Here is a 25,891-nt window from a genome sequence, read left to right as displayed (position 1 = left end):
AAGATGTCGCCATTCTACGCAATGATGGGATATGAACCCCGAGGAATCCCCCACATCACCGAAGTTGCTGACTCCCCAACCACGGAAGAACGACTCAAGCGGCTGCAGAAAGCCCGAGAAGAAGCCGCTTTTGCACTAGAAGCTGCGCAACGAGTCATCGAGAAGAGAATCAAGGACCGCACGCCTGCCTTCAAGAAAGATCAGCAGGTATGGCTCGACACGCGGCACCTCCGCCTCCCCTACGCCACGAGGAAACTAGCTCCTAAGAAGGAAGGTCCTTTCAAGATCACCGAGGTCATGGGAAGAGCGACGTATCGCCTCCAACTGCCTCCGCAATGGCGAATCCACCCTGTATTCCACGCCGGTCTCCTATCCCCGTACAATGAGACCGAGGAACACGGCCCGACCTATACAGAACCTCCCCCGGATGAAGTAGACGGAGAAAACTCCTGGGAATTCGAAGCTATCCTTGGTCACAAGGGAACGGCAAGCCGACGCCGATACCTCGTGAAGTGGAAAGGGTACCCTCCCAGTGAGAACTCGTGGGAACCCGAAGACGTCTTCCTGGGCACAGGGGAAGAGACCCTTGATGAGTACAAGCGCGCGCACCATCTCCGACTCCTCTACGAGTATAAAGAGAAGAGCCGTCTTGGAGTGGTGAGACTCGGACCCCAAGACGACAACGCTTGCGACTGCTGAGTCGAGCTCTATGCCCTCCACCGCTGCCTACGACGACCTTTCTCTCAAGGCTTACTACGACGCGTGGGTCATCACCCAGCTCCCCTATCTTGGCCTGAACCGCAAGCAACGTCTCCCACTTGACCCCCGTTACCACCTCTGTGACAAATGCCGATTCCGAGTGCGCACCGAAGGACACGAACTACGATGCCGCCCCACTCCTCGGCCTCCACGCAAGGCAACCCCCTCCTTCCGACCCGCGACTCGACCTCCCTCTTCGAAACCATCCTTCGTACGAAACCACTTCCACCAGGGACACTCAACTGGCCCCTCGCCTCCCAGGTCCTCTGCGCACCCGGGGCCCTCCTCACGCAACTTGAGCGTGATGGTTTCATCAACGACGACCCCAACGTCGTTCTCGATGCAATGGACACACTGACTGACCTCTATGAGGCAGCGGCGGACGTTTGGGTCCAGCAGGACCTCCTCGAGGACGCCATCCATCTCTTCATATCCCGACGAGATGCCTCCGCACGACGACTCCTCCGACGTTTCAAGGAGCTCGAAGACTACTCCGCGGTCAAACAAGCTGCTCGCCACCTGATCCCCATCAACGATATCACCTACTCTCGCGACTTCATCGTAACCCCCACTTTCCCGAATGTCGACGCACGCGACCTTGCTCGCATGATCACCAACTACTCCCCGTGCATCGTCTGCCAGGGCACCGATGCTGATTACCACCGAACCATCGACTGCTCTCACTACCGCTGCCCCCGATGCAATCGTCGCCAGCCGGGACATACCGAGGCCCTCTGTTCAGCTTCCGAAGCCGAAGCACCCACGTTCCCGCCGGACCTGCGATCCCTGAACGACCTGATGCGTGGAGGTATCTTCACACAGTCTGTCGCCCATCGCTGGCTGATGGAAGCCAACCATATCTACTCCGCGCTCAGTGGTCTCATCACCTCCCGACCAACCGAATTCCTCCCTCCTACCCTACGCGGCAAACGGATCGGATTCGAGCAGGCCAATAGGTGGTATGTGGTCCGGAATGGTCGCATCGACGGCATCTTTGTCAGCCTTACCCGTGCCACGGTCCTGGCCATGCACGTTGAGGCAGCAATGATCTCTGTATACGAATCCCGCGAAGAAGCCCGTCGAGCCGGCGACTCCATGCATGACGAGGACCATCCTTTCCTCGACGAAACCTACCTGATCGGCGCCCGTCCTCCTCGTAGCGAACGACGCACAAATACCGGAGTCCGACCCCCGACCCCTCATCCTCGACCATACCTCGGCGGGATCCTTACCTCGCCTGGACTCACGGACGTGGACCTGGATTCCCCGGTCGACGATGATGGCAGAAGAAACCTCGTCATCCAGACGTTGGAGCCCTCCTTCGGCCTTTTGGAGGAAAACGACGAGAACGTGCCCGTCCGGTCGATCCCGACACGCGAGGCCCCGCCTCAACCCCCTCATCTAATTCGCCCCGAGCCGGTACGTCAACCCCTGGCGGATTTCACCCAGGACCTGGAACAGGTCCCCCTCCGCCAACTCGCTACCACCCCTACGTCATCCTTCCAACCCTCTCCCACGATCGCCTCGCCGGTGTCGGGCACGTTCGAGCTCCAGCATACCGATACTGGAGAAGTCGACGTCGTCATCCACCGTCATCGTGACGGATCCACCACCATCCAAAGTGCCCCGCCGCCGCCGCCTTATTCTTAGAAGATCGACGAGGTCGTCGACCCTAGGAAGGGGCTTATGTTACGTCAACGTTTGTTTTCCCTTATTTGCACTTGAGCATTGTACTATCCTAGCATGGGCCCAACCCCATGACGCTACGGTTCCAGTCTTCGGACTCCTTCGCTGTTTGCTCCGGTCCAACCCGGAGCAGTTCACGTGATCTCTGACTCAGTATGACTCGTCCCTTACTCATACCTGACTCATCATTTATGACTCGATCCCTGACTCGTCATGACTCACTCCCCCGCGCTCCTATTGGCTAGGTAGTTGTGACTCGTTCAGGACCTGCCCTGAACTCCCCATGTATATAAGACCTGTGTACAGCAGCGGTCGAACCTCAGTTCGACCTGGTTATCTATTGAAGCCTCACCAGCTCCTTGGATATCAGAAACTCCCCGCTCGACCTGCTAGACGGACTTAGCAGCGTCTCAGACCATCCTCCCCATCCAAGGACGATTAGAACCTAAGGTCCCTACGTTTAGGGTTAGGTTGAGAGCTAGTGCTCTAGGTGTCACGCTTCGCGTAACATGGTGCTGCTAGTGCTGTGAATGAGACACAACGGCGTATGTACTGATATGCGCTACCAGACGAATTCTTAAGCAGCACATAACAGCTGCACATACTATTCAAACGTCAGATTATCTTCGAGGTATTCCACTAAGATTGTTCCTGATGATACAATGATTCCCTACACTAGTACTATCTTCACTTGCACGATGTCTGCCAGGCCGCCCGTAGTTCCAATCCAGCCTTCAGTATCATCCACTCAAAATACGTAGCTTTCTTTGTGTCACATAGGAAGGTCTGCAGGAGCACCCACTGATCCTTTAAAACAGACAGGACATCCAGATCCTCCTCCGTGGAAACTCCAAAGTCGGTGAAGGCACCCGTCAAGTGACTGAGCGGCCGCTTCAGCTGTCCCAAGAAAGCCTGAATAGGACTTATTTGTCTATCCAAGCGTGCTGTGCCATTCTCACTGCTAGCTGTTGACGAGCTAGAGGTACCAGTGTTGTTGTGCGAGCTCTGCGCGGCATCACGCGGTGTGTTGGAACCTGCGGCTCTTCGTGCGAAGTCCGGCGTGGACAGTGGAGTGGTAGGGACTGGGAACTGGGGGTCGTCCTTCACGTTCGTGTTGGTTTTCAATGAGGTCGGCGCCCTGACTGGGTCAACAGCCTGAGACGGGCTAGTTACGACCGGTGAAACCTGAGGGTGCTGTTGATTGCGTTGGGCCGCTCCGCGTGAGCCGGGCCCAATCGGCTGGATACCCAGCATCTCAACGTCCACATACTCTGGCATCGCACTTCAATATCTGTGTTAGGCGCGTCCTATCAGCTTGCCACTCACCTAACTCATCGTTGTCGCTCTGTATATCCATGTCAACCTTCTCGTCGACCTCTTCTATATCCTCTTCTTCGCCCTTGATCGACGCTTTCCCCTGCGGCTCGATGTCCAGCAAGAGATTCTCCACGTTGATGACATCGCCAATTGTCCCGTTACGATAGTCTTCATCCTCATCAAGATTATCGCCCGACTGGTTTTTGATCGCGTGCCAGGTATCGCGTCGGGTCAGGTTCATGTACTCCGTGATCTGATGCACGGTATACTCGTCCTCCCAGTATCCACGCACGAGTGCGCGCTGAGTTCGGGTCGTATGGGTACCACCACGTCTACAATAAAGTAATGAGCACGATGTTGTCACAGCAATGGGCTATAAAGTGATGTCCTCACCGAACAGGACGCGTCGACGTCGACGCCATGGCACCGGTGTCGCGTGATACGTGGCTTTCATCGCTGCTGTGTGCGGAAGTATCGTCCGGCGAGCGGCTCCGAGACCGATGTCTATGGGCCATGCCTTGCTTAGATTGTTTCCTCCCGTTGTTGCGCAAACGACAGTCAACAAGTTGTCCACGGCAGTGTTTCTATGTGCCATAACATCAGTCCAGGACCGCAAAACGCTAGCTTCAGACAGTCTTACGCGCAAAGTTTTCGGATCGGGATAGGACTTCTCGCATCGTGGACAATGGAATCTCATGGTTACCTTGTCCCGCTCTACGTGCACCATTCGTTCGTCAGACTTGAATAACACCTTTGCAGTTTGTTGATGAACGAGGCGGGTGTGGTGCTCTTTGCATTCGTGCCATCGTCCACAGCATATGCCAGCTGTCCTGCACGACGATGAGCCATGTCCGCAACGATCAGGACTCGAGGGGAATACACTTACATTGTGCAATTATCACCCGCGTGTTGCGTGTAGACGACAGCCGCAAGGCTACAACTTCAAGGGATTGACCAAGCTGGATCACGCGTCGTGGCTTGGGGTGGCGGGAGATCCCCGCCGGAGTCTGAACATATGCACATACTACCCAAAGCCCGCAACTATCAGTAGGGTCGTGCGGGAGCTAGCAGTCGCACGCCCACGTCTTCTGTGGTTTCAGCACACCTAGCCTTGTCAGCGAAAGGGTGTTCTGTGTCTTCGGTAGTCTTCACGTCAGGAACCGCAACACACCAACGCACGTACTATTCCGCGCTTCGCCTTGTCTTCAACCGTAGTTATACATTTAGATAATCTTCCATATACACACTCGCATCGATCTTCCCCGCCTACTCGTCTGCAATCTTGATGACCAGCTTTCCGAAGGTCTTGCCTCCCCGCTCCGCCAGATCCGTCTGTGCCTCCCGTGCACCTTCTGTCGTGAATGGGTACTCCTTGTAGACGTTGACCTTCACCACCCCGCTCGCGATCAGCTTGAAGAGCTCCGTGCCGTAGTACAGCGTCTCTTCGGGCGTGACAAGGTAATTGATGGCACTGCATGCTCTCGAATCAGACATGCACATCGTTCGAACACCGGGCAACGTACGAGGGTCGGAGAAGCTTCAGATTCTTCTCGACCAGCTTCAAGGGAGGGAATGGTGGCACAGCTCCGGATGCGTTTCCGACGCAGACAATCGTGCCCTTCCTTTGAATGAACTTGAAGTTGTCCTCAAAGCTAGTGTTGCCTCTGGTGAGCGTGATGCCTGCGGCAAGGTAGCAGCGACGCACGTATCCTTCCCAACCCCGTCGTAAATGACATGTACGCCCTCGCCCTTGGTGATCTCAAGCACGCGGTCGACCGTGTTCTCCACCGGGTAGAGGATGACGTGGTCTGCGCCGTGCTGCTTTGCGATGTCGGCTTTCTCCTGCGTGGACGTCGTGCCAATCACAATGGCACCGCGGTGCTTCGCCAACTGGGCGAAGAGCAGACCGAGCCCGCCGGCGACGGTGTGCACGAAGACGTAGTCGCCCTTCTGGACATCGTACGCTTCGCTGATGAACGTCAACGCAGTCAGACCTGCGCGTGGACTTCTGTATGAGCAGGTACGGCTTCTCTTGGGCTAAGCAGGGTCACCTTGCAGCAAGCCAGCGCTTGCAGTCAGGAGGGAGACGTTGTTGGGTACTGCGAAGACCTTCACCCATGGGACAGATGCATACTCGGCGTGTATACCAGGGGCCATCTTCACGAGTACGAGATCGCTATGAAACAGTGCCAACCGAGGATCGAGTTGATTCACTCACCACAGCTACCTTGTCGCCGACCTTGAACCCACGTTTCTTGTACTGCTCGTCGTTGAGCACTTCCTCATCCGTGGGCAGAGCCGCGATGGTGCCCGATGCCTCCATGCCCAGGGTGAGAGGGAAGGACTTTGCCGGGTACAGACCCTTCCTGAAGTAGGTGTCGATGAAGTTGACACCACCATAGTTGACCTTACGCCAGGGGCGGGGTAGGCCTAAGACAAGGGCCATTGAGAAGTCAAAGTATCTACGCACCTTGACGATAACGTTTCCTGGAGCGTGCTCGGGGAAGGGTACGGCCTCCTTGTTGATCACGTCCACCTCTCCGTTTTTGTTGATCGCAATCGCCTGGACAGATTTCGGGAAAGACATGGTCCGCGCTATTGGTGTGGTCGACAAATGGCGAAGGACCTGTTGTGTACGAAGAGTCGTTCGTCCACTCGCGATAGTAGACCTGAGCGATGTAATCATCGGCAACCCGTGACGGATCCGTCCCGGGATTTATACACGAGAGTTCAGGAAACTGTTATGACGAAGCGTTGTCGCCATCGCTCAGTACGGAGCGCGATTTGGTGTCAGCGTGGCTTCTCGGCAGCCTCAGGTGGTTCGTGTGGACATCCGTCGGAACGAGTCGACAAACACAAAGGAGTCTCCTTAGCGCGGCAGTATGACTTAGCGCGAAGATGCGCTGCAGAGAGCTCAGACAGTGGATAATGGCCGATAAAGATGAAGTCAAACAGCTGGCAAGCCCAAGTCGATGTGCAAGAAGGAGAATAAGATGCAGGCGGCCGAAGGACACTTTGGCGCGCATGCTCACGGCCTACTCACTTGCACTCCAACATCGCCGGACATTTTCTCCATCGGCAGCGTTGTATGATGGTGTATGCACAGTAAGCAGAACCTAATGCAAAAAAGGGGTGCTATGATATAGCTACGCGGTGTATGACGCTGTAACATCGCTCGGACTCGGACCAATGGTTCAACTGAGACTTACTGACCCCAACGTCCACAGAATTATTCCTACTCTTCGAAGCGTCTGAGAGATGATGTATAACAATAAATACCCCTCGCGGGTGCAATGTACAGCCGATACGGTATTCTATAGGCACAAGACGGACGTAATGCTCATGTACGTACAGTGGTTCGTTCCCTGTCATGTTGACTTTTCCACTCCCGCTTTCATCCCGCCCTCCCTGCGCCTCTGTACTCCATCTCGAAGAAGTCAGACTGGTCGTCCAGATGTCTTCTGTAACCTGCCCGGCTGGGATGGCGGTCCGACTGTGCGCTCAGAACCATCATCCTCCAGAGTTCGCGGACGGCATCGAAGCAAGATTGCCCGAGACACGAGGACACCATACACCATGCCAGGGCCGCCAAACTGCGCAAGGAGATGTATCAGCATCGTTATGTATGACCCAGAGGGGATAATTACAGGATGAACCCCAGCAAGGCGACCACAGAGAGAAAGCCGGAATTGTCGTGGCTAGAGGGCTGCATCTGGGCTTCTCCTTGTGGCAAGCTTACGGGAAGCAGCGATGTATAGCTCCTCCTGCTGGCTGAATCCGTCCGACGTTTGCCAAGCCTAGACTAAAGGAGGAAGAGGAGCGGGGGATCCAGGTGCGTATGTCACGCAAATGCCAATGGTGGCTGAAGCACGGTGAAAACCGCACCTGCCCAAACGGTACCCAGACCTGCCCGGAGCAGGTCGTGACAGGACGTTGACAGATTCCACCTGCCCAAACCGGACTGAGACCTGCCCGCCTGGTAAGATGGGCGTCTAAACCTTGACGTTTGCTCGCTCTTGCACAACTCTTGCTGCTCTTAAGCAAACTCGGCTCGATCAATTAGCTCGTTCATGTGCTATCGCACAAGGGCCGCTCTCCGCAATCAGGTAATGCATCGAGTCTTAAATGCACAAGTTAGCTCGACGCGGGCCTGTTCACATTGGCTTACAGCAGCCTGCCTGCCCGCCACCGGTCCCGGCCCGTTTTGGGAGACGCGCCGCAACGTTTTGGGCAGTCGTGTCGCTGCCGCCGTTGCATGCTTGAGCTTTCCATCCACCATCACTTCCGTCCTCGATGCGTGTCTAGCCACGTACGTATAGAGGTCACTGCCTTGCCCAGGCATCTCCTGCTGCTAAGTCACCCAACTCGAGTACAGTACTACTAATAGTCTCATACGGATGCAGATCTGCGTGTATGATGTCATCGGCAGAGTCGGCGCTGACGTCACCAATCCTGCCCACACACCCGTCTTCGACAGGTGTGAGTGCTCCCCCTCCCATGACTCTTCCCCAACATCCATGAGCCCACGACTCGGACAACGTACAGCGCCCTTGTGGTGGGCCACCGCCGTCCTCGCCGCGTGCAGGGACGACATCATCACCCTCTGGGAGGACCCTGTCGTGAGGGCCATCCTCAAGCGGCGGGACGTCGCGGCGTGCGCTTGCAGGACATGCCCGAATGTGCGTCGCCCGTCGTTCCCTCTACGAACCCCACTTGCGCACGCAGCTTCCTCAACAACGCCGCGCGCATCGCGAACATGAACTACGAGCCCGCCGATGGCGCGTCCCCCTCCCTCTCCTCGTGACCTGAGTTCATTCGCATCCTACAGAGGACATCGTGCGTGCGCAGCTGCGCATGCTCGACGTCGAGGAGCACCGCTTCACGATGGACAGCGGCACGCTCCTCGGCTCCGAGTGGTACATCTACGACGTCGGCGGCAGCAGGAACAACAGCCCGATGTGAATACCGTTCTTTGACATCATCCAGGCCATCATCTTCCTCGTGCCCCTCGCCTGCAACTTCATGCTCGAGGAGGACTCCAAGGTCAGCCGCCTGGTGTGTGTGATGAGCGAGGATGCGGTGCCCGATGGCTAACGTGCGCGTGCAGGAGGACTTGATCATGCTCTGGAAGGAGATCTGCTAGAACCCGCTCCTCGCCAAGACAACACTGATACTCTTCCTCAACAAGGTGTGCGCTGTTCCTCCGTCCGCCGAGCACTCCAATAGTGCAGACGCTCAACACGTCACAAAGTGTGCGTCCCATCCGCGCGCACGTCCTGCGGTATCCGTACTGACTGCCTGAAGAGTGTTCTGACACACATTGCAGGTGAGTCACACTGTACACGTCCAGCTCCCATCTCTCCCATCTAGTACAGCTACTCGGACAGCTGCGTCGCGTCTTTCAACCGCTGGCTCGACCTCCTCGCGCCCTTCGCCCTCGAACACATCAACCTCCAAACTCAACATCGCTGACGGGGAGTCGACATTTACGATAAGCAGACGGAGTGGATAGCGATGGGAAGGTGTCGGAGGGACAGAGGCCGGGTACCGAATGGATCGAATAGTACTAAAGCCGTGTATATTATTGTCACAAAAATGAGAGCAATTTTGAGCAGATTCAAGCAGTTTAAAACCTGCCCCCAGCTGCCCCAGTCTGCCCGCGCACTAACGAGGCCTTGTCCGGGCAGATTGGAGCAGGTTAGAGCATGTTGTGATATTGTGATGTGTTTCAAAAACCTGGTCGTACTCGACTGAGACCTGCTCAAACCGTACTCGGGGACAGCTGATGTCAGACAGCTGTCACGACCTGCTCCGGGCAGGTCTGGGTACCGTTTGGGCAGGTGCGTTTTTCACCGTGGCTGAAGGTCAGGATGCGGAAGGCGGAAGCGCTCAAGATTCGCGGGAGGGAGGAGGACGGGCCCACAACAAGGGGGAACAAACCGATATGTCAATATTCAGTGTAAGATCAAAGTGCGACCATTGCAGCAACGACACAGCAGCTAGTGTCCAGCTGAGAGGGGGAAGTATTTTTATGACAGTAGACAAAGATCAAACAGGTGCGGTATATACAACACGACGCGCAACGGCCTGCAACGGCCTAGGTAGATCCCTAAGCTTGTACATGTCATATTTCGAGGATGCATCGATGAACCTGGATAAACGGGTCTTGTGCCGACTAGTCTTCTGTGTATGGGTGTCGGGAGACTGCGACGGGACTTCGAACTCGAGTCGAATGTACTCCGAGTCCCCAATTGAAGACGCATCGGTAGATCGAATGGACGTGGTAGTTGTGGGCATCGCACACAGAAGAGACATCTGCATCCGCATTGACACGACCAGCAGTCGATGCAGTCGAAGCTGGAGAGGATGGGGCAGAAGCGAGTGTCGGCATTCCACCCAGCGGACTGAGCCGGACCCTATGCGGTCAATACTGGGTGTACGAAGACCACGTTCGTGCTGACTATATCTCGTGGTTTATCCGACTTCTGGTGAACGCGGAGAAGCCTATGTAATTTAGCCCACTGCTAGGCTTCAATCGGCCTGCTAGTGCGGGAGACCGGGCAGTACTAGGTTGTCCCTGCGCACGGGTCTCCCGGGGATTGCTGGCTGTTGGCACGCACCTGTGACATCGCCATTGAGCCGTTCCGAGGTACGGCGACCCGATGCGGCACCCTCTGTACAGTTTCCGAGAAATGCCAAAAACCCATGCGGTGATCCGTCGTGTCTGTAGATCGCAAGAGCGGCGTCGGTGGCGTCGACACGGCACTGCGAGGGCTGCATGCGGTCTCCGGAGGATACATGGGCGTGAACGGAACACACGCACTCACTACGCGTTTTTCTACTATTTGGAGGTGCCAAATCGCGTAAAGACGCGTGCAGGCGGGGTCGACACGCCCAAAAGAGTTGTGTGGGCCGCAGAGAGGACGAGGACCCGCGCGCTGCTCGGGCCGACCGCGGAGGCCTCAAACAGCCCGCGCTGAGCTAGCCGCGTTGGGCTGCGACGGCGAATGCGTTGGACATTGACTGGAGCTGACGTGGACGAGAGCTAGCAGGAGGATGTCGCCGTCCGAAACGCGTAGTGAGGAGACGGAGGCACGGCGGAGTGTGCAGGTGGCCGGGCGCGTGCCTGCCAGCCGCAGCGATATGGCAACGATATGGCCACCAGCGGCTGACCGCGACCACCACCACCACCTCCTCCACCGCCTTCCCCCACCTCCCATCACGGTCTCTGCGTCGTTTCTGCTCCTCAACGACCGCGCTTGCTCGATCCCTGTTTACCGACGGACGCTATTGCTTGCTGATCCCCGCTCTGATCACTGGTTCTCACTGCGACTCCAGTCGCACGCGCACCGAACGCACTACTCTATCGCCGATTCATCTTAGCATCCCGATACGACTTGGACGAGTGCATTTAGCTTGCTGGATAGGATAGGATATGGTGAGTGCTATCCTGGCTCATATAGCGCGATCCGCGTCTCTCTCGCCGTTGGTTCAACTCGCGTGCAGGACACACACCACCAAGATCCCGAGGATTTTTATGTGAAGCAGGACAGGATCGGTGCGTCACAGCTCATGCAACATCTCCGCCCAAAACAGACTTGTTGACATGTCTGGCCATCGGTGTAGGGAAGGGATCGTTCGGAGAGGTGTACAAGGGGTGCGTACCAGTGCACCTACCCGTGCTGCCAGACAACTGATTCCGACTCAACCACCCAACGTCCAGATATGATAAACGCACTCAAAAGACCGTGGCCATCAAGATCATCGACCTCGAGAGTGCCGAAGACGAGATTGAGGACATTCAACAGGAGATCCAGATCCTCTCCCAACTCGACTCTCCGCATGTCACCAAATACCACGGATCCTACCTCAAGGGCTCGCACCTATGGATCGTCATGGAGTGAGCGATTCTTTCGACGATCATGAACCACCCCGATCTGACATATCCCAGATACTGTTCCGGCGGCTCGTGTTCTGACCTTGTGAGCTGTTGACGCTCTGCGCTGCGATCGGATTGGCCCTGATGTTCCTCCCTCAGATGAAGCCTGGCGTATTCCGAGAAGAGTACATCGCCATCATTGTCAGGGAGCTCTTGAAGGGTCTCGAGTACTTACATACCGAGGGGAAGCTTCATCGCGATATCAAAGGTATGTCTCACTTCAGATTTGGTTCGCTCAGGGTCTCACCTCGTCTGTATGGCAGCTGCAAACATCCTTCTCTCCGCTGGTGGAGACGTCAAGCTAGCCGATTTCGGTGTTTCTGGCCAATTGTCGGGTACGCTTTCAGCTAAGAAGAACACATTCGTCGGCACACCATACTGGATGTCGCCCGAGGTTATCAAGCAGAGTGGCTATGATCACAAGGCCGACATTTGGTCCTTGGGTATCACCGCCATCGAGCTCGCAAAGGGTGAGCCGCCATACGCGGAGTTGCACCCAATGAAGGCACGTAGCATGCAGGTACGCCAGAGGAAGACCCGAAGACCTGACGCCGTTCCCGCAGGTGCTATTCTTAATCCCGAAGAACCCGCCCCCGACGTTGGAGGGACCCTTCTCCAAGACATTCAGGGAGTTCGTGTCATATTGCCTTCAGCGTGATCCCCGAGACGTAGGTGCACCTTCCTTCGCGAGAAATCTGCCCCTGACGAGAAGGCCGCTTGCCAGCGCCCGTCCGCGCGGGACCTGCTCAAGCACAAGTTCGTCCGCATGGCGAAGAAGACGAGCTATCTCACCGAACTCATCGAGCGACACGAGCGATGGAAGGCCGAGGGTGGCGAGCGTGTGGAGGAGGAAGAGCGGCAGCACGTCGAGGACATGTGAGCCCCCTTCCCCTCTCTTTGGCTTGATATGTTTTAGAACGGCGGCTGACTCCATTCCACACAGCGCTAACAGCGACCCAGAGGATCTGTGGGACTTCGGAACCGTGCGACACGCGGGCACGGTTGGGCGCGCGCCGACGAGCTCGATCAAGGTGTCGGGTCCCCCGCTTACATGGGAGAATAACGGGACGACGCGCTCAGATGACTCGGGGGGCTCAGTCTCAGGGAGCTCGACGTTCTCCCGCAGGGGCCCGTCCGGCTTGATTGACGCGACCACCGTCAGCAGCAAGACGGACCTCCCACCCCTACCCGCGTCGAACCCCTCGACGCCGCGCAAGTTTGATCAACAGGCGACGATACGCAATGGCTCCGTTGCGCCAGCAGTGGCTCCCAGGAGGGAGCCCTCGGACGAATATGATGACGATTATGAAGATGAGCCAAACGGATATGTGGCTGGCGCAACGAATGGACGACCGCCCGTTGTTGATGACGAGTTGCCCGACACCACTATGCTGGACTCGGTGGTATTGCCTGCGATCGCTTCGGTACGTCATGCATTCGGGATGTGATGCAGACTTGTCTGAAGATTATGAATGTCATATAGCTGTTCCCGCGTGTGTCTACCCAGGAAGCAAGAGTGGCCCTGAGCGCCCTCCAGCGCGCATTCACCGAGGCCGAGCGCATCATTCCTGGGGTGACCATGGAATTGATTAACGAGGTTGTCGATTCGGTCGAACATGTGGAAGACGACAGATGAACAACGTAACATTCCTGTACCCGTGTACTATCCACTGGCTATGTTTCTTTCCTCTCAGCACGATATCCCTGCAACCTTCCCGGACACTCATCCTACCACGTCTCGAACAGCGGCACGTTATATCTAGCCCTAGCCAGCAGTTCTCGTACTGTGTCTCATGTATCATCACAGTTGCTTTCTTGCAATCCCTCCATCGTAGCTACCACTCCAGCAATATACCATAGGCAATCGTACAGATAATACATGACACGTCATATGCTCATTCCGCCAACGGGCTCGTATCGCCAGTCTTTGTCCGTTTCTTCTTCCCACTCGACGTCCCCTTCTTCTTCGCTCGTGTGACCTTAATTGGCGGCGTGGCAGTACGTGCTATCTCGTCCTCGACTTCGTACGGAGGAAATGATGGTGGCGCCACGGCCGGCGATGCACCGTCCCGCAAAGAGTTAGCATCGTCCTTATTGTTTTGTCTTGAGACAGGACGCGACACTGGCCGCGATAGGCTGCCCTGGGGCAGCTCGCCCGTCTTGTCAATCACGAACGTCTGTGGGGCCGATGATAGACTCGGGTTCCGCAGGCTCGGGAGACGTGCGTTTTCCGCTGTTTCGCCGGGCAGGGCCGTTCAGCTAGCTGACGCGGTCGACGTGACGAGATGGTGGCTCACCTTGTGAGAGCGGTGGCAGGTCGTCCAACCTGACCACCGGTATTGAGTCCACGTCATTTGCGCTGATGGCTGACACGGATGGCCGGTCATCTATGAGGTAGTATGGGTCGTCGCGCAGGCGCTCGCGTCGTTCAGCCTTGCGCTGTACGAATGGACTATCAGTCAAACAGACTTGAATGAAGGGGCATATCGCGTGTTACGTACACGCTCGCGCTCTGCCCGCTCTTCTGCTGTCTCCGTAGTCCGAGAGGCTGCCGCTGTGCCTGCAGTGTCACCCGCATCAGGCTGGCCGTTGCTTTTGCTCTTCCCCTTGCTCTTGCCGGTGCCTAGCTCCTTCTCCTTGCCCTTTTTGCTTTTCTTCTTCTTTTTGGGTTCCACCATATCGTCGGACTCGTCAGGCTCGGTGAATTCCCTGGGCGGAGGTACGATCCAGGCATCCAGGTTGAGATCCTCTGGGATTTCCACGAGCGACTGCGCCTCCGCCGCGACGGCATTGAGCTCGTACGCAGAGAACAGCGGACGAATAAGATAGAGGCTCTTTGGAAAGCCGGGATCCAGCGAATTGTTATCCCCGAACCCTGTGTCGCCGAAGCCGCCCCCAAAGCCCGCACTTATGCTTATGGCCATGTCCATGCCAACGTCGCTCTTCGGCCTGTATGCGCTAAGATCGGCACGGACGAATGTGAACAGGTTGACCATCTCGGCGGCCTAGCGCGTCCGGAGCGCAACGAATTTCAATATCATTTCAGTCAGCTGTCAGTCCATGGAGAACGAGACCACATACCCGCTCCTGCACTTCGATGTCCGGGCTCGTCGCGAACTCGCCTGCGCGCTCGAGTAGCACGTCCACTGCGTCCCTGACCTTTGGTAGATCGTCGGTCTCGAATGTGTTGGCCTGCTCCGCAGCCCAGTACCCAAAGACCTTCGTCGCAGCCTGCAGGTAAACTGCGACGATCTCAGGGTCCAGCGCCACAAGCCCGGGCTGTAGGAGGTGTGGAAGTAGCTTCTGTGGCTCCGCGAGCTCCCTGGAGGTAGATGCAGTTAGGATTTTGCCGAACCACAAACGACATGCCGGCAACCTACCCGCAGTGCTCGCCACAAATCCATGCGGCCGCCCAGAGAATCTCGGAGCAGCTGCCCTCCTCGGGGGCGTTCGCGAGGAACGACTCGTCCGTTAGCACCTTGAGCATCAGCTGGACCGCAAACCGCCGCGCGGCCCTCACCCGCCCCACGATATCGACGAGCTGGTCGCGGATCTGCTGGCCGACGTTGACGCCCGCGACGTACGCCAGATCGACGAGTACGGAGAGATACCACTCGAAGTCCACGACGTTCTCGTACGTGTCCTGTGCTCCGAGCGCAAGGATCCGATGTGACAGCGTGAGACGGTACGCCGGCGATTGCGACGGCGCGTTGGTGGACTTCGGCGTGGCGCTCACGAGCGGTGTGCGATACTGGTACTGCGAGAGGGACTGCGTCGCCGAGGGAAGCCCGGAGGCAGAAGTATCGGGCCGGACCAAGTGGGAGAGAAGTTGCTGCACGATTGTCTGAAGATTCGTGCGGCTGACCTGACGGTAGCGAGGTCAGTAACACTAAGGAGGCAATGATAACGGCATACATACCATAGCGGTGAGGAGATCTAGGGTTCTCATGCGGATACTTATGTCTGGGTCATCGACGCTGGAGATGATCATGTCTTGGTATTCAGCTACTAGCTCTGGGTGACTCGGCACGATCTTGGTCATTGCCAGTAGCGCAATGTACTTCACTGCGTCGACATGATTTGATCAGCGCATGAAGAAGGCTACGGGGGCATCTCTCACAGTTCTGGTCTGGATCCTGCAAGAACGCAGCGAGCTTTGTCACGCACATCCTCGCCAATGCATTACCAGAGGCACCCTGTAGCATGCCTCCGGTAATGCATGTGTGGACGCACTCATACAGCAATGAGATTGCTGGAGTTGTCGATATGAGGTCTGTGATCGGAGGTTGCAGTTTCTTCACCAGACGCGGTTCGTATGGCGACAGCGCTCCAAACTATGCGCAAATGTCAATGTGCCGAGACAGAAGACGACAGCAAAAGATGCGTACCAACTTGATGATCTTGATGAGCATCCAATTGTTGGATGACGTTGTCATGAGATGGAAGAGCTGCGGCGCAAGCGCAAGGTAATCCTTGGGATTCTGGTGGACGAGTTCGCACAGAACATTCACTGTCACAGCAATAACACCTTGGCGGCCACACAGAACCACTTCAATTCCAATGGTTTATTCTGGGGTTGACGACCACTCTTACCTGGGTCCGTGTCCTCAAGCCTTTCGCGCAGCCTTGTAATCCCATATGGAACGATCTCCGGATATTTGACGAAGACTTTGTACACCGCAATGACGGCACGCTTCCGGATGTGCGCGCGGGAGTGGTTCAGCATTGCAATCAAGTCGTGCGCGAGGTCCCGAGCAAGGTCCGGAGTTATGATGTGGGATAGGCCATTCAGAGTCACTGCGACGTCTTCTGGCTTGGAGCTGAGATCCTGCAGTTAGCCATAAGCGCGTGCGCGGCCTCCAGGTTGGGCATACACTTACTTTCTTCAGCTGATTTGTCGTGAGCATCAAGACATCTGTCTCCGGTGTGAAGGACTCGGCAGCCGCGAGGTACCCGACGCTCTTGAGGTGAATGCGCGGAGAGGACATGACCTCGACGACATGGAACGAGGCCCAACTCATGTCATAGCCTAGCATGTCTAGCTGCAACCGACCCGATCAGTGCGCCGACCAATAAGACAGGATGAAGCGCGCGAAGTACAGACATATGTGAGCTTGAGCACCGCACCCGCCTTGAGCTCCATGTCCTTGCTCCTGATCTCCTGCCTAATCTCCGCGATCGCCTGAGCAATGAACTTGCTCTCATCCTTCTTGTTCGCGCGCAGGCCGCGGATGAGATCCTGCAGCGTCCGTTCCCACATGGTGCGAGTGATCAGTGGTAGAGTCGTTGGCGTGAATGAGTTTGGAGGCCGCCGTGAGGTTAAAAGAGAGCCCGCGTTGCGTGTAAGGGCCCTGCTAGTCGGACGTCTCAGGCCAGTCAGCACTGGTAAGCTATGGTATTCGACTCAGGCACCGTGCTGGAGCTCTGAGAACACTTGTACGACGAACCAGCTCTGCAGTGGTACTTTGAGTACACGAGGACTCGAAGGTGATTGCGCAGGCGAAGTCGTGTGCAATGGGTGTGTGCGACCAACACGCGGAGCTGAGGGAGGTTGCGTCCTCCAGCAGCCAGCTGCACACCGACGCGGGGACATGGCGCTTGCTCGTGTCACGTGCAAGGCGCGGTGTCGTATCCGGGGTCGGGAGCGCGTCGGCACTCTGGCAGCAGCACTGAGTGAGTACTTACCAAGTACTTACACGTCTCTTACGCCCGTCCTGCCAACTCCGAGTCCGAGCCTCGCACTAAGTCAAGTCAACCACGACGTTGTCTGGAAGTTCTACGCAGTGTCTGCTGAGCGTCCTAGAATGGCAACACTATGATCTCTGTCGTGCCTGCCATGTTCCAGCCGGCGCTCGCATCGTCTGGGTCTCTCCAGTTTGTCAATCGCCCCTCGGATGTATGTCCAGCCAATACATGCAGTTGTGTGCTGCGGCAGCGCTACGCCTGTCAGCGGCAACTCACCGCATCCTTGCTTTGCCGTGGAGGATTCTCCCCACGCTGCGGGTCTCGTAGCCGGAGTGAATACAGGTGAGCAGTACACCATTCATTCATCGATTGGTTTTAATGACCGCGCTGTTCCTGGACGTTCTGGCAGACTGAACATGACGTATGTCGTGTATGGACAGGCCATATGCCCTAGATTGGTCAGACATAAGTCAGTTGTTGTCTTCTGGGCGCACACCAAACGGCCAGCGCCGTCTAGCGTCCTGCCGAATTCTCCGCCTTAACGGCGACGGATGTGATCTTGCATCGCTTTCTGACAAATGCGTTCGCGTGCAAGTCAAACTCATGATACAAATAGAAACCTGTCCATGATCGCAGCAGTACCAACGGGTCTCGAGTGAGGCCTCCTTGGAGGCCCTGGATGGCGGCGTACTCCTTCTCCCGTCATCATCGGGGCCAACGAACGGCGATGATTGCAGCATCCGGCTCGATGTTCTTGCCGAACATACCTGTCTGTGGCACTGACATAGGAACCTTGTGACGGCTATTGTGGGCGCATTCTCTCGAGCTCACGGAGTGCTCGTGGGTGGCGAATTGGCTTGGACTGATGAGTAAGTTCGGAACCAGACATCTTCCACCATCATTGCCACTGCTCTAGCCACTTCTGGCGTTCTCACATCCACACATGTACGCCTAGCGCGCGATGTTCAGATGCTATCTCAGCAAGAGCGCCGCGGGCGATGCGATCGTACGCCGCGTTTCAGTACTCCTTCAAGTATACGCGTACCTAGGCCTCACCATAATTGGCTGCGCGTCGGCTCCGACAGTGGCGTCGTCCAACTCTCCGGAGCCTTCCCACATACACTATTGGAGCATCATGCATACTCCGCCGGGCTATTGAATGGATCACCTGCCCTTTTTGATGCTCGCAATGTTGTCAAGTAGGTTCATGAATTTACCTCAACGTCTGCGAAGGCTGATCCCCTCATCCATAGAGTTGTCATCCAGGAATGTCCTTGCGCCCTATTTGAGCTGTCTCGCGTGGCGGAGAAGACAAGACCGTGCGGCCACATGGGAACATCGGACGACGGAGGCCAATTACTGCACTTGAACGGGCCCTGTGCAGACGGGTACTGACAAAGTAGCTTCACGGCTGGCATGACGATTGCGGCGTCATCCGACACGTGGGCCCGGTTACTTGAGGGTGATCAAAGAGGATGCGTGCTGCATTGCGGTTCGGCAGCTGGCTGAGAAGGTAAGAGACGAGGTTATGCATTGTGAATGTGACCGAATGGCTGCAGGGCGACTATCACCTACCCGCGCGGCCGATAGAATTGGAAAGGCCTCTGCCGCTTGCCTGCATCAGGGATAGCGTACTAGATTTACTCCGCTTGGCCCCCGAAATTCACCGGCAGGCGACTAGAGCCTGTGGTTTCCGGCCTCTATCCCGGGGAATGATAAATAGCCTAGGAAGTGTCCCCCTTTGCTGCAGCCCAAAGTCCATATCCGAGACGAAATGCCCGGCCTCACTGCTACCGCGCCTTTCCCCGACGATGCCCCCATCCACCCTCTACCTGTAATTGACTACAGGTTGCTCAAGCAATGGGACCGGAAAGAGATCATCAAGCTCTGGGGCGCAGCCACCGAACAAGGCTTCTGGTAGTGAGTACCGCATACGCCACAGTCATTGCTATGTGTCCGACGTAATCCGTCATGATGAAGCCTGGTGAATCATGGCGTTGACCGTGAGGTCAACGACATGTTCGACATGGGTTCAGAGACTCTTGATCTCCCGCTGCAGGAGAAGATGCGCTTCGAACAGGGTGACAATGGCAATTCGTTTGGGTAAGAACCACCTTTCTCTTCGGGACCGCCCTTGTTGCTCACTGCCGCACTCTAGATACAAGGCGAAGGGGACGATCCAGACGGACGCGAACGGCACTCGGGACAACGTCGAGTTCCTGAATATTGCCCAGGACGACGCCCTGTCATGGCCAAAGCCGACACACAGAACCTATCCGTACACTGTGAATGCGCGAATGAGTAACACCATCATCCCCTTCGTGCACAAGTCGATGGATGTGAACACGACGATCCTCACCATCTTTGAGCGGCAGCTGGGCTTGCCGAGGGGCGAGCTTCTCAGGCTGCACTCCTTGGAGAGTCCGTGTGGAAGTGAGGCTCGCTGCATCAAGACACCGCAGAACCAGTCAACAGCGGGCGTCGGCGCCCACACAGATTTTGGCACTTTGGTGGGTCTCTAGTGCTGTAGTAAGAGGAGGGTTAGCTCACGTCGCTCTCAGACATTTCTGCACAATCGATTAGGCGGGTTGCAGGTCATGCCGCCAGGGACGCAGAGGTGGCTGTACATCAAGGTGGGGTGTTCATGCTGTTCGATCAATGCGCGAATCATTGAAAGAAGTATCGGTCACAGCCTCTGCCTGGTTATGCAGTATGCAACATCGGAGATGCTCTGTCAATCTTCAGTGGGGGGATCTTGCGATCCGCCCTCCACCGCGTAATGTAAGCTGCCTCGGCGACAGAGCCAGCGCTCGAATGAAAGCGCTCACCTCGCCATCTGTAGGCCACCCCCAGGGACACAGTCGCGGTTCGAGCGGTACTCTATCGCTTTCTTCACGCGGCCGCGCAACTCGGTTGTCCTGCGGCATCTGGGGAAGAGCAGCGATATGATCGCACGCGCGATCGCGAAGGCACCCGAGGGCGAGTTCGAGACGGACACCACGTCAGCGGAGTGGGTTGCCCGGAGAATCAGGAAGCTTAGGCTCAAGAACAGACAGGTAGGCGGCTACCCGTGACTGGCCGGATGCAGAATCAGACCGCTGACAATGAGACTGAATTGCAGGGACCTGAGACGTGGTACGCTAGCATGGGGACGGAACACATTGGACGCGCCATTAGTGGGGCGTGAGCGGCGGTATGCAGGGGACGTAGTGCTAGACTCGGGCTGCCAGCTGTGGCGGTCGACGTGACCGTGTACCTACTTGAATATGTATGTACTAGTATAATTGACTTTTAGTGTACTGTAGATCCCTTTGCCGGCGTGGAATCAATGCAGCTTCGCGTTAGATGGCCGAGATGAATTGGAGATGCAGCTGCGCACGATGAAAACCGACTGATCGACCGGTCATTGACCGGCCCCAGATCGAGATAGCACTGTGACGTTACAGTGCCTCACGTGTATCGTGACACCGCGCTTCACTGTGCGCGGCGCAGCTCTCACCAGGACCACCACCAGCCACCGCCCAGGCGACCAGTCACTGCGACGGCCATGACGACTCTCACGAAGAACGAGTAAGTCAGAGCTGTCTCTCTTCCAGTCTTGCGCTGAACTTCGTCTCGCAGCATCGAGATCGCTACACGAGCTGCCGATCAGTTTACACGCCTCTATTACTCAACATACGACTCAGCAACTCGCGTGGACGACCTGCCCAACTTCTACCGTCCGTCGTCTGCGTTGACTTGGAATGGAAGACCGTTTCAGGGCTCGGAAGGCGTGCGGAAGCTCATCAGCGCAATGCCCACGACCAAACACGAAATACAGAGTTTCGATTGCCACCCAATTCCAGGTGAGCTCGTTCGGTTTCTGTTCTCTCGAGTACTCGGCCCTGACGCCCCTCTATAGGCAGTCAACCTCCCAATCTCCTCATCACTGTCTCAGGCACTGTAACACATGGCCGCGGGCCCGCCGGGAATCCGCCCGCAACATCGAGCAAGTCGGTCGACGGCCAGCCCCGAGTGTTCTCCCAAACCTTCATGCTCGTCCCCGATCCAACCGCACCACCGACAAAAGCGGGGGAAGTGGCAAAGTACTATGTCAATGCTGATGCTCTGCGGTTTGTCGGATGAAGCCGAACATAGAGGTCAGCCTTGGGGGGCTTCCTTGCGGTATGTCACGGACCCTACCGCACTCGTAGCCAGATCCTGATGCTCGAGATTTCGACCGACAGGACTTTGTCACGATCGACCTAGACCCTTTGGCACACAACGCCACGACGCCGTCGGAATACTCCGCCTTGACAAGTGAATGCAACTGGCCTATTCGGCCCAATTCCCGGGCACGGGTGGGGTGCACAACAACAATCAATGCCTGCCGCTCATATTCCGGTACACGACAGGCATCACATCCGCGTACATACGTTATAGCGGTCACAGATGAGCAGTATGGATACAGGGGACTCGCAAGATAGTACTGTACAAGAACGGAGAATGATATGAGCATGCGGCATGTTTCAGCCGAAAGTCTGACTCTGCAAAGTGAATCAGAAAATGGACATCTCCAACAAGGAAACGAAAATGTAGCGACATACCGAGCGTGCGCTTCTCTTCATCTTTGACAGTCTCCATTCGTCTGGTTTTTCGTACTGAGACCGTAGTGAGCAAGTGCCGCTACCTTACAGACACATGTCTAACATACCTTGTTGAACAACGGCTCGATCTTCTCCTGCTTCTTCCGTTTGCTGATCTTGTTCGCATCAGCGACTTTGAAGAATTGAGGCGCCACCTCGACCAGCCACTTGGGCTCGATGGCCGTGACGTTGTGGCAGTACTCCCTCGTCGTAAGGATCAGTTCGTGGTAGATGCACCACTCGGGATTGCGGTTGAAGAGCGCAGACGACGGGTGAATGTACACCGGCGTGCCCTCTACCAGTGTCTTGTAGCCCTCCTGTGGGTCTTTCTTCGCCGCGTGGCGGAAGTATCCGGAGCAGATAGCTCTACGGACGCGATTGTAGTCTCGACCGGCCGAAATGATGTCGTGTTTGTAGCTGCAGAGCACCCAATTGAGTATTTCGCGCGAGGAAAACATACAAGGGTCCGATTGCAACGTACCGATCCATGATGCCCAACAGCTGCTTCCGTACATCCTGTGCCCTCCGCATGCTCCGCGCCTGTATGAAGTTCTCGTAACACCACGGGTTCGAGAAGTTGCTCGCTTTCCAGCCGTTGTAGACGGTCAGCAGCGTCAGATGGTCGCCTTCTGGTTGATGGAACTTGGCCTTCTTCGAGTCCGCCTGCCCCTGCTTCTCCTTCGGACGATAGAAGACGCTCTGGACAGATAACATCGCTACAATAGAGAGGATCTCCTCGGAACACCCCAGTTCCACCGAAGCGATTAGCATCTTCGCGAGCGGGGGCTCCATGGGGAAGTCAGCCATCTTGCGGCCCAGCTTCGTCAGGAGGCCTTCGTCGTCCAATGCTGACAACGCATAGAGCGATTCGAGCGCAGTCAGCATCGTCTGAGCGGGCGGCGGGTCCATGAAGTCGAAGCTGAGAAGATCGTTGATACCCATCGCCTTCAACATGAGAATGACGTGCGCCAGATTCGTCCGCTGAATATCTGGGATGGAGTTGGGCAACATCTCGTTCCGGAACGCGGCTTCAGTGTAGAGCCTATAGCACTTCCCTGGCCCCGTACGACCCGCACGGCCAGCGCGTTGTCGTGCTTGGGCTTGTGAGATGGGCATGACGACAAGTGAGTCCATACCCAGCTTGGGGTCATAGGCGTTCTGCTTCGAGAAGCCTGGATCAATGACATAGTAGATGCCCGCGATCGTCAGACTAGTTTCGGCAACGTTCGTGGCGACGACCACCTTCCGAGCACCAGGCGGCGTCGGCTCGAAGACTCGTGACTGGACTTCCGAGGGGAGCGCGGAGTAAATGGGAAGGACGAGAAGCTCGGGAACCTTGGGGCCCAAGGCCTTCATGCGCTCGTACAAGATCTCGCATGCCGTGTCGATCTCCTCCTGGCCGGTCAAGAACAGCAAGACATCGCCAGGAGGCTCCGACAGGTGAATCTGCATCACCGTGATCAGCGAGGCGTCGAGGTAGTCCGTCTCGGGCTCCTTCGTGTACAGGATCTCCACAGGGTATGTGCGACCCGGAATCGTGAAGATAGGGCAGCCGAAGAAGTATCTTGAGAATTTCTCAGCATCGAGGGTGGCCGACGTGACAATGACTTTGAGGTCTGGGCGACGCTTCATGGCCTCTGCAGAACATATCAGTATACTGTCATGTGCAGAGGCGTTCCCTACTTACTCTTCAACAGACCGAACAGCACATCAGTGTGGATGGTACGCTCGTGCGCTTCGTCGAGCATGATTAGCGAGTACGCGCTGACGTCGGGGTCGACGAGACACTCTCGCTGGAGCATACCGTCCGTCATGTACTTGATCCTCGTCTCGGGGCCCGTGCAGTCCTCGAAGCGGATCGTGTACCCGACTTCCTGACCGAGTCGACAGCCAACCTCCTCGGCAACCCGCTTCGCGACGGACATAGCAGCCACACGCCTCGGCTGTGTACAGCCAATCTTTCCCTTGTCCGCGAAACCCGCTTCGGCGAGGTACTGCGTCATCTGCGTCGTTTTGCCTGAACCCGTATCGCCAACAACAATGATCACCTGATGCTATATAGGATGTGAGCACTGAGCAGACGACGTCGAACAGACAATGGGACGTACATTTCGAACCGCCTGAATCAGTTGTTCGCGAAGCTTGTAAATGGGCAGACTCTTGCGCTGGTCCTGGATGCTCAGGCTGGTGATTTCGCCGTAAGTTGTCGCCTTGTTGAACGTGGCTTCCTTCCACTTCGGCTGCTCTCCTGCCTTCTGTCCCAGCAGGTTACCTCGGAGGTCCTGGGCAAACACCCTATCGCCTTCCTTCGCCATCGGATCCAACCATGGAGCACTAAAATCGCGAGCCTCGGAGTCGGCCTGCTCAATAGCCTCTTGCTGGCGCAACTCGCGCCGCTCCTTGGCGAGCGATGTGCCGGCCAAAGCTGCCCTGTTCAGTGAACCATCAGGAGCCTTGACGATCTTCACAGGACTAAGGTCAAGCGTCTTCTTCGTCTGACCAGCAAGGAACGGCGGCTCCTCTTCTCGAATCTCCACGTCCAACTCTTCCTCCACTTCCGCGCGCGCCGTCGGGTTGGCGTATTCTTCATCGAGATCAGGGTATTCCGAAGCGTCGATGGCACCGGAAGAGATGAGCTGCTTGATCTCCCATCGCTCTGGCGATGTCAACCGCTTGGCAGAGCGTACGGGTTCGTCTGTCGTAACACCGCGACCTCTGAGGGGCACCGCGTTTGCTCCGTTCGCTGAGCGCGTGCGCTCCTCCTCCGCAAGCTCAGCCTCCGACTTGATGCGCAGATGCGGCGTGAGGTCGCGGCCTGTGGCCTGGTCGACGTCTTTCATAGAAAGACCTACACGACTTCCGGCGACATTCACTACCTTCACTACCACATTCTGCCCACGACTGAGCAGGTCAGTGGCAGAGTTGGCCCGTGCTCCTTGCTGTATGTTTGAGACGTGAACCATACCTGATGGATACGTTATCCAGGTACCACTCAAGTCTGAGGACATGGACGTACCTTCGACTCTTCCAGCAATACCTTCCAATTGCACGAACGCTCCAAACTCCTTCAAACCAGAGACACGACCGTGGTACACCTTGTAGAGCACCGGACGTTCGTCCAGTTGTCGTCCCCTGTCACCGCCTCTACCGTGCCTGGTATCCCGTCGGTTTCCGTAGCCGCTATCGCGAGGAGGACTAGGGCTGCGGCGCCGTGGCGGGGGAGGCGAGCGCGAACGAGACTGACGCCGCCTCTTTGGCGACCGTTCCCCATCCGCGGGCCTCTCTCTCGCCCTTTTGGCAGCGCCCTCGAACTGCGACATCAAGTCGTCGACCTCCTTCATTACGGCATCCTTCGTGGCAGTGGGCTCCCACTCCTGGTCCTTCAACGCGAGACCAGGGAACATGCGTTTCTTCTTGTCCGATTCGTCGAGAGCACCGGCTTCTACGTCGGCGTTCTCTTTGTCGGAAGGGGCAGCTCGCTTCTTGTGCTTTGGATGCATGCTGAGGATAAGGCGGTCGACGTTCCCGACGAAAGCATCGGGGAAGTTCGCGCCCACATCCTTGAGTTTCTGCTTGAACTCGGGTAGTGTCTTCGACTGGTCATGGAGGTCGATGACGAATTCGGCTAATGTTTTGTCACTGAGTCCTGTATGGTTGTCAATCTCCTGGGTAATTTTAGCGACAAGAGAGAGGAATTCGAGGCTGTAAAGATCAGCGTCAGACATGGTGGCACTTTGCAAGAGGCGGCGCAACAGCGCAGCGATGTTGGTGTATTAGTAAACTACAGCTCGTGGCCTCCGTTAAGCGGAGTATGATTTTAAAGGGTAGTATTTCAGACTCCGAAAGCGAATGTGCGGTGGCCAGCGACGCCACAGGCCCA

At 56.5% G+C, this 25,891-nt stretch overlaps 9 protein-coding genes across 9 annotated transcripts; 5 read left to right on the top strand and 4 right to left on the bottom strand.

The window, feature by feature from the left end:
- Positions 1-3,018: 3,018 nt before the first annotated feature.
- Positions 3,019-4,718, bottom strand: C8Q71DRAFT_912217 (uncharacterized protein). Its single transcript, XM_047929180.1, has 5 exons — positions 4,649-4,718; positions 4,403-4,592; positions 4,156-4,346; positions 3,772-4,094; positions 3,019-3,716 (listed from the first exon to the last, which is right to left on the bottom strand). Coding segments are annotated over exons 1-5 (1,290 nt in total). The 5' UTR covers positions 4,651-4,718; the 3' UTR covers positions 3,019-3,132.
- A 201-nt stretch (positions 4,719-4,919) lies between these two features.
- C8Q71DRAFT_793022 (uncharacterized protein) lies at positions 4,920-6,767 on the bottom strand. The gene is made up of 6 exons (XM_047925440.1): positions 6,233-6,767; positions 5,981-6,169; positions 5,814-5,919; positions 5,468-5,756; positions 5,286-5,414; positions 4,920-5,233 (listed from the first exon to the last, which is right to left on the bottom strand). The coding sequence occupies exons 1-6, from the start codon at positions 6,446-6,448 to the stop codon at positions 5,029-5,031; spliced, it is 1,134 nt and encodes a 377-aa protein (XP_047772351.1). The 5' UTR covers positions 6,449-6,767; the 3' UTR covers positions 4,920-5,028.
- A 1,512-nt stretch (positions 6,768-8,279) lies between these two features.
- On the top strand, positions 8,280-8,566 carry C8Q71DRAFT_863810 (uncharacterized protein; the record flags this gene model as incomplete). Its single annotated transcript, XM_047928236.1, has 2 exons — positions 8,280-8,416; positions 8,488-8,566. The coding sequence occupies 2 exons, from the start codon at positions 8,280-8,282 to the stop codon at positions 8,564-8,566; spliced, it is 216 nt and encodes a 71-aa protein (XP_047772350.1).
- Positions 8,567-8,616: 50 nt separating this feature from the next.
- Positions 8,617-8,905, top strand: C8Q71DRAFT_863809 (uncharacterized protein; the record flags this gene model as incomplete). Its single annotated transcript, XM_047928235.1, has 3 exons — positions 8,617-8,691; positions 8,749-8,817; positions 8,870-8,905. The coding sequence occupies 3 exons, from the start codon at positions 8,617-8,619 to the stop codon at positions 8,903-8,905; spliced, it is 180 nt and encodes a 59-aa protein (XP_047772349.1).
- A 2,024-nt stretch (positions 8,906-10,929) lies between these two features.
- Positions 10,930-13,581, top strand: C8Q71DRAFT_793012 (kinase-like domain-containing protein). Its single transcript, XM_047925439.1, has 11 exons — positions 10,930-11,200; positions 11,269-11,320; positions 11,389-11,419; positions 11,486-11,662; positions 11,714-11,744; positions 11,801-11,909; positions 11,965-12,206; positions 12,265-12,369; positions 12,426-12,577; positions 12,645-13,125; positions 13,185-13,581. The coding sequence occupies exons 1-11, from the start codon at positions 11,198-11,200 to the stop codon at positions 13,335-13,337; spliced, it is 1,536 nt and encodes a 511-aa protein (XP_047772348.1). The 5' UTR covers positions 10,930-11,197; the 3' UTR covers positions 13,338-13,581.
- Positions 13,582-17,459, bottom strand: C8Q71DRAFT_793007 (Adaptor protein complex AP-3 delta subunit). The gene is made up of 11 exons (XM_047925438.1): positions 16,806-17,459; positions 16,582-16,743; positions 16,295-16,529; positions 16,090-16,229; positions 15,822-16,035; positions 15,621-15,766; positions 15,082-15,566; positions 14,783-15,023; positions 14,203-14,706; positions 13,999-14,140; positions 13,582-13,934 (listed from the first exon to the last, which is right to left on the bottom strand). The coding sequence occupies exons 1-11, from the start codon at positions 16,959-16,961 to the stop codon at positions 13,597-13,599; spliced, it is 2,763 nt and encodes a 920-aa protein (XP_047772347.1). The 5' UTR covers positions 16,962-17,459; the 3' UTR covers positions 13,582-13,596.
- A 1,512-nt stretch (positions 17,460-18,971) lies between these two features.
- Positions 18,972-20,845, top strand: C8Q71DRAFT_487112 (Clavaminate synthase-like protein). The gene is made up of 7 exons (XM_047918865.1): positions 18,972-19,306; positions 19,367-19,489; positions 19,545-19,896; positions 19,948-20,019; positions 20,079-20,167; positions 20,229-20,442; positions 20,508-20,845. The coding sequence occupies exons 1-7, from the start codon at positions 19,161-19,163 to the stop codon at positions 20,571-20,573; spliced, it is 1,062 nt and encodes a 353-aa protein (XP_047772346.1). The 5' UTR covers positions 18,972-19,160; the 3' UTR covers positions 20,574-20,845.
- An 88-nt stretch (positions 20,846-20,933) lies between these two features.
- Positions 20,934-21,511, top strand: C8Q71DRAFT_863805 (NTF2-like protein; the record flags this gene model as incomplete). Its single annotated transcript, XM_047928234.1, has 3 exons — positions 20,934-20,956; positions 21,008-21,231; positions 21,288-21,511. 3 exons carry the CDS (start codon positions 20,934-20,936, stop codon positions 21,509-21,511), a joined length of 471 nt encoding a protein of 156 aa, XP_047772345.1.
- A 383-nt stretch (positions 21,512-21,894) lies between these two features.
- C8Q71DRAFT_799962 (P-loop containing nucleoside triphosphate hydrolase protein) lies at positions 21,895-25,736 on the bottom strand (the record flags this gene model as incomplete). Its single annotated transcript, XM_047925936.1, has 7 exons — positions 21,895-21,912; positions 21,973-22,026; positions 22,080-22,428; positions 22,493-23,648; positions 23,699-24,065; positions 24,120-24,976; positions 25,028-25,736. The coding sequence occupies 7 exons, from the start codon at positions 25,734-25,736 to the stop codon at positions 21,895-21,897; spliced, it is 3,510 nt and encodes a 1,169-aa protein (XP_047772344.1).
- Between the last annotated feature and the right edge of the window lie 155 nt (positions 25,737-25,891).

The sequence above is a fragment of the Rhodofomes roseus genome, assembly GCF_022264815.1.
Source record: "Rhodofomes roseus strain CIRM-BRFM 1785 chromosome Unknown C8Q71scaffold_50, whole genome shotgun sequence".
NCBI classification, from domain to species: Eukaryota; Fungi; Basidiomycota; class Agaricomycetes; order Polyporales; family Fomitopsidaceae; genus Rhodofomes; species Rhodofomes roseus.
The sequence above is the reverse complement of the archived record's forward strand: the minus strand, read 5'-3'. Positions and strand labels throughout refer to the sequence as shown.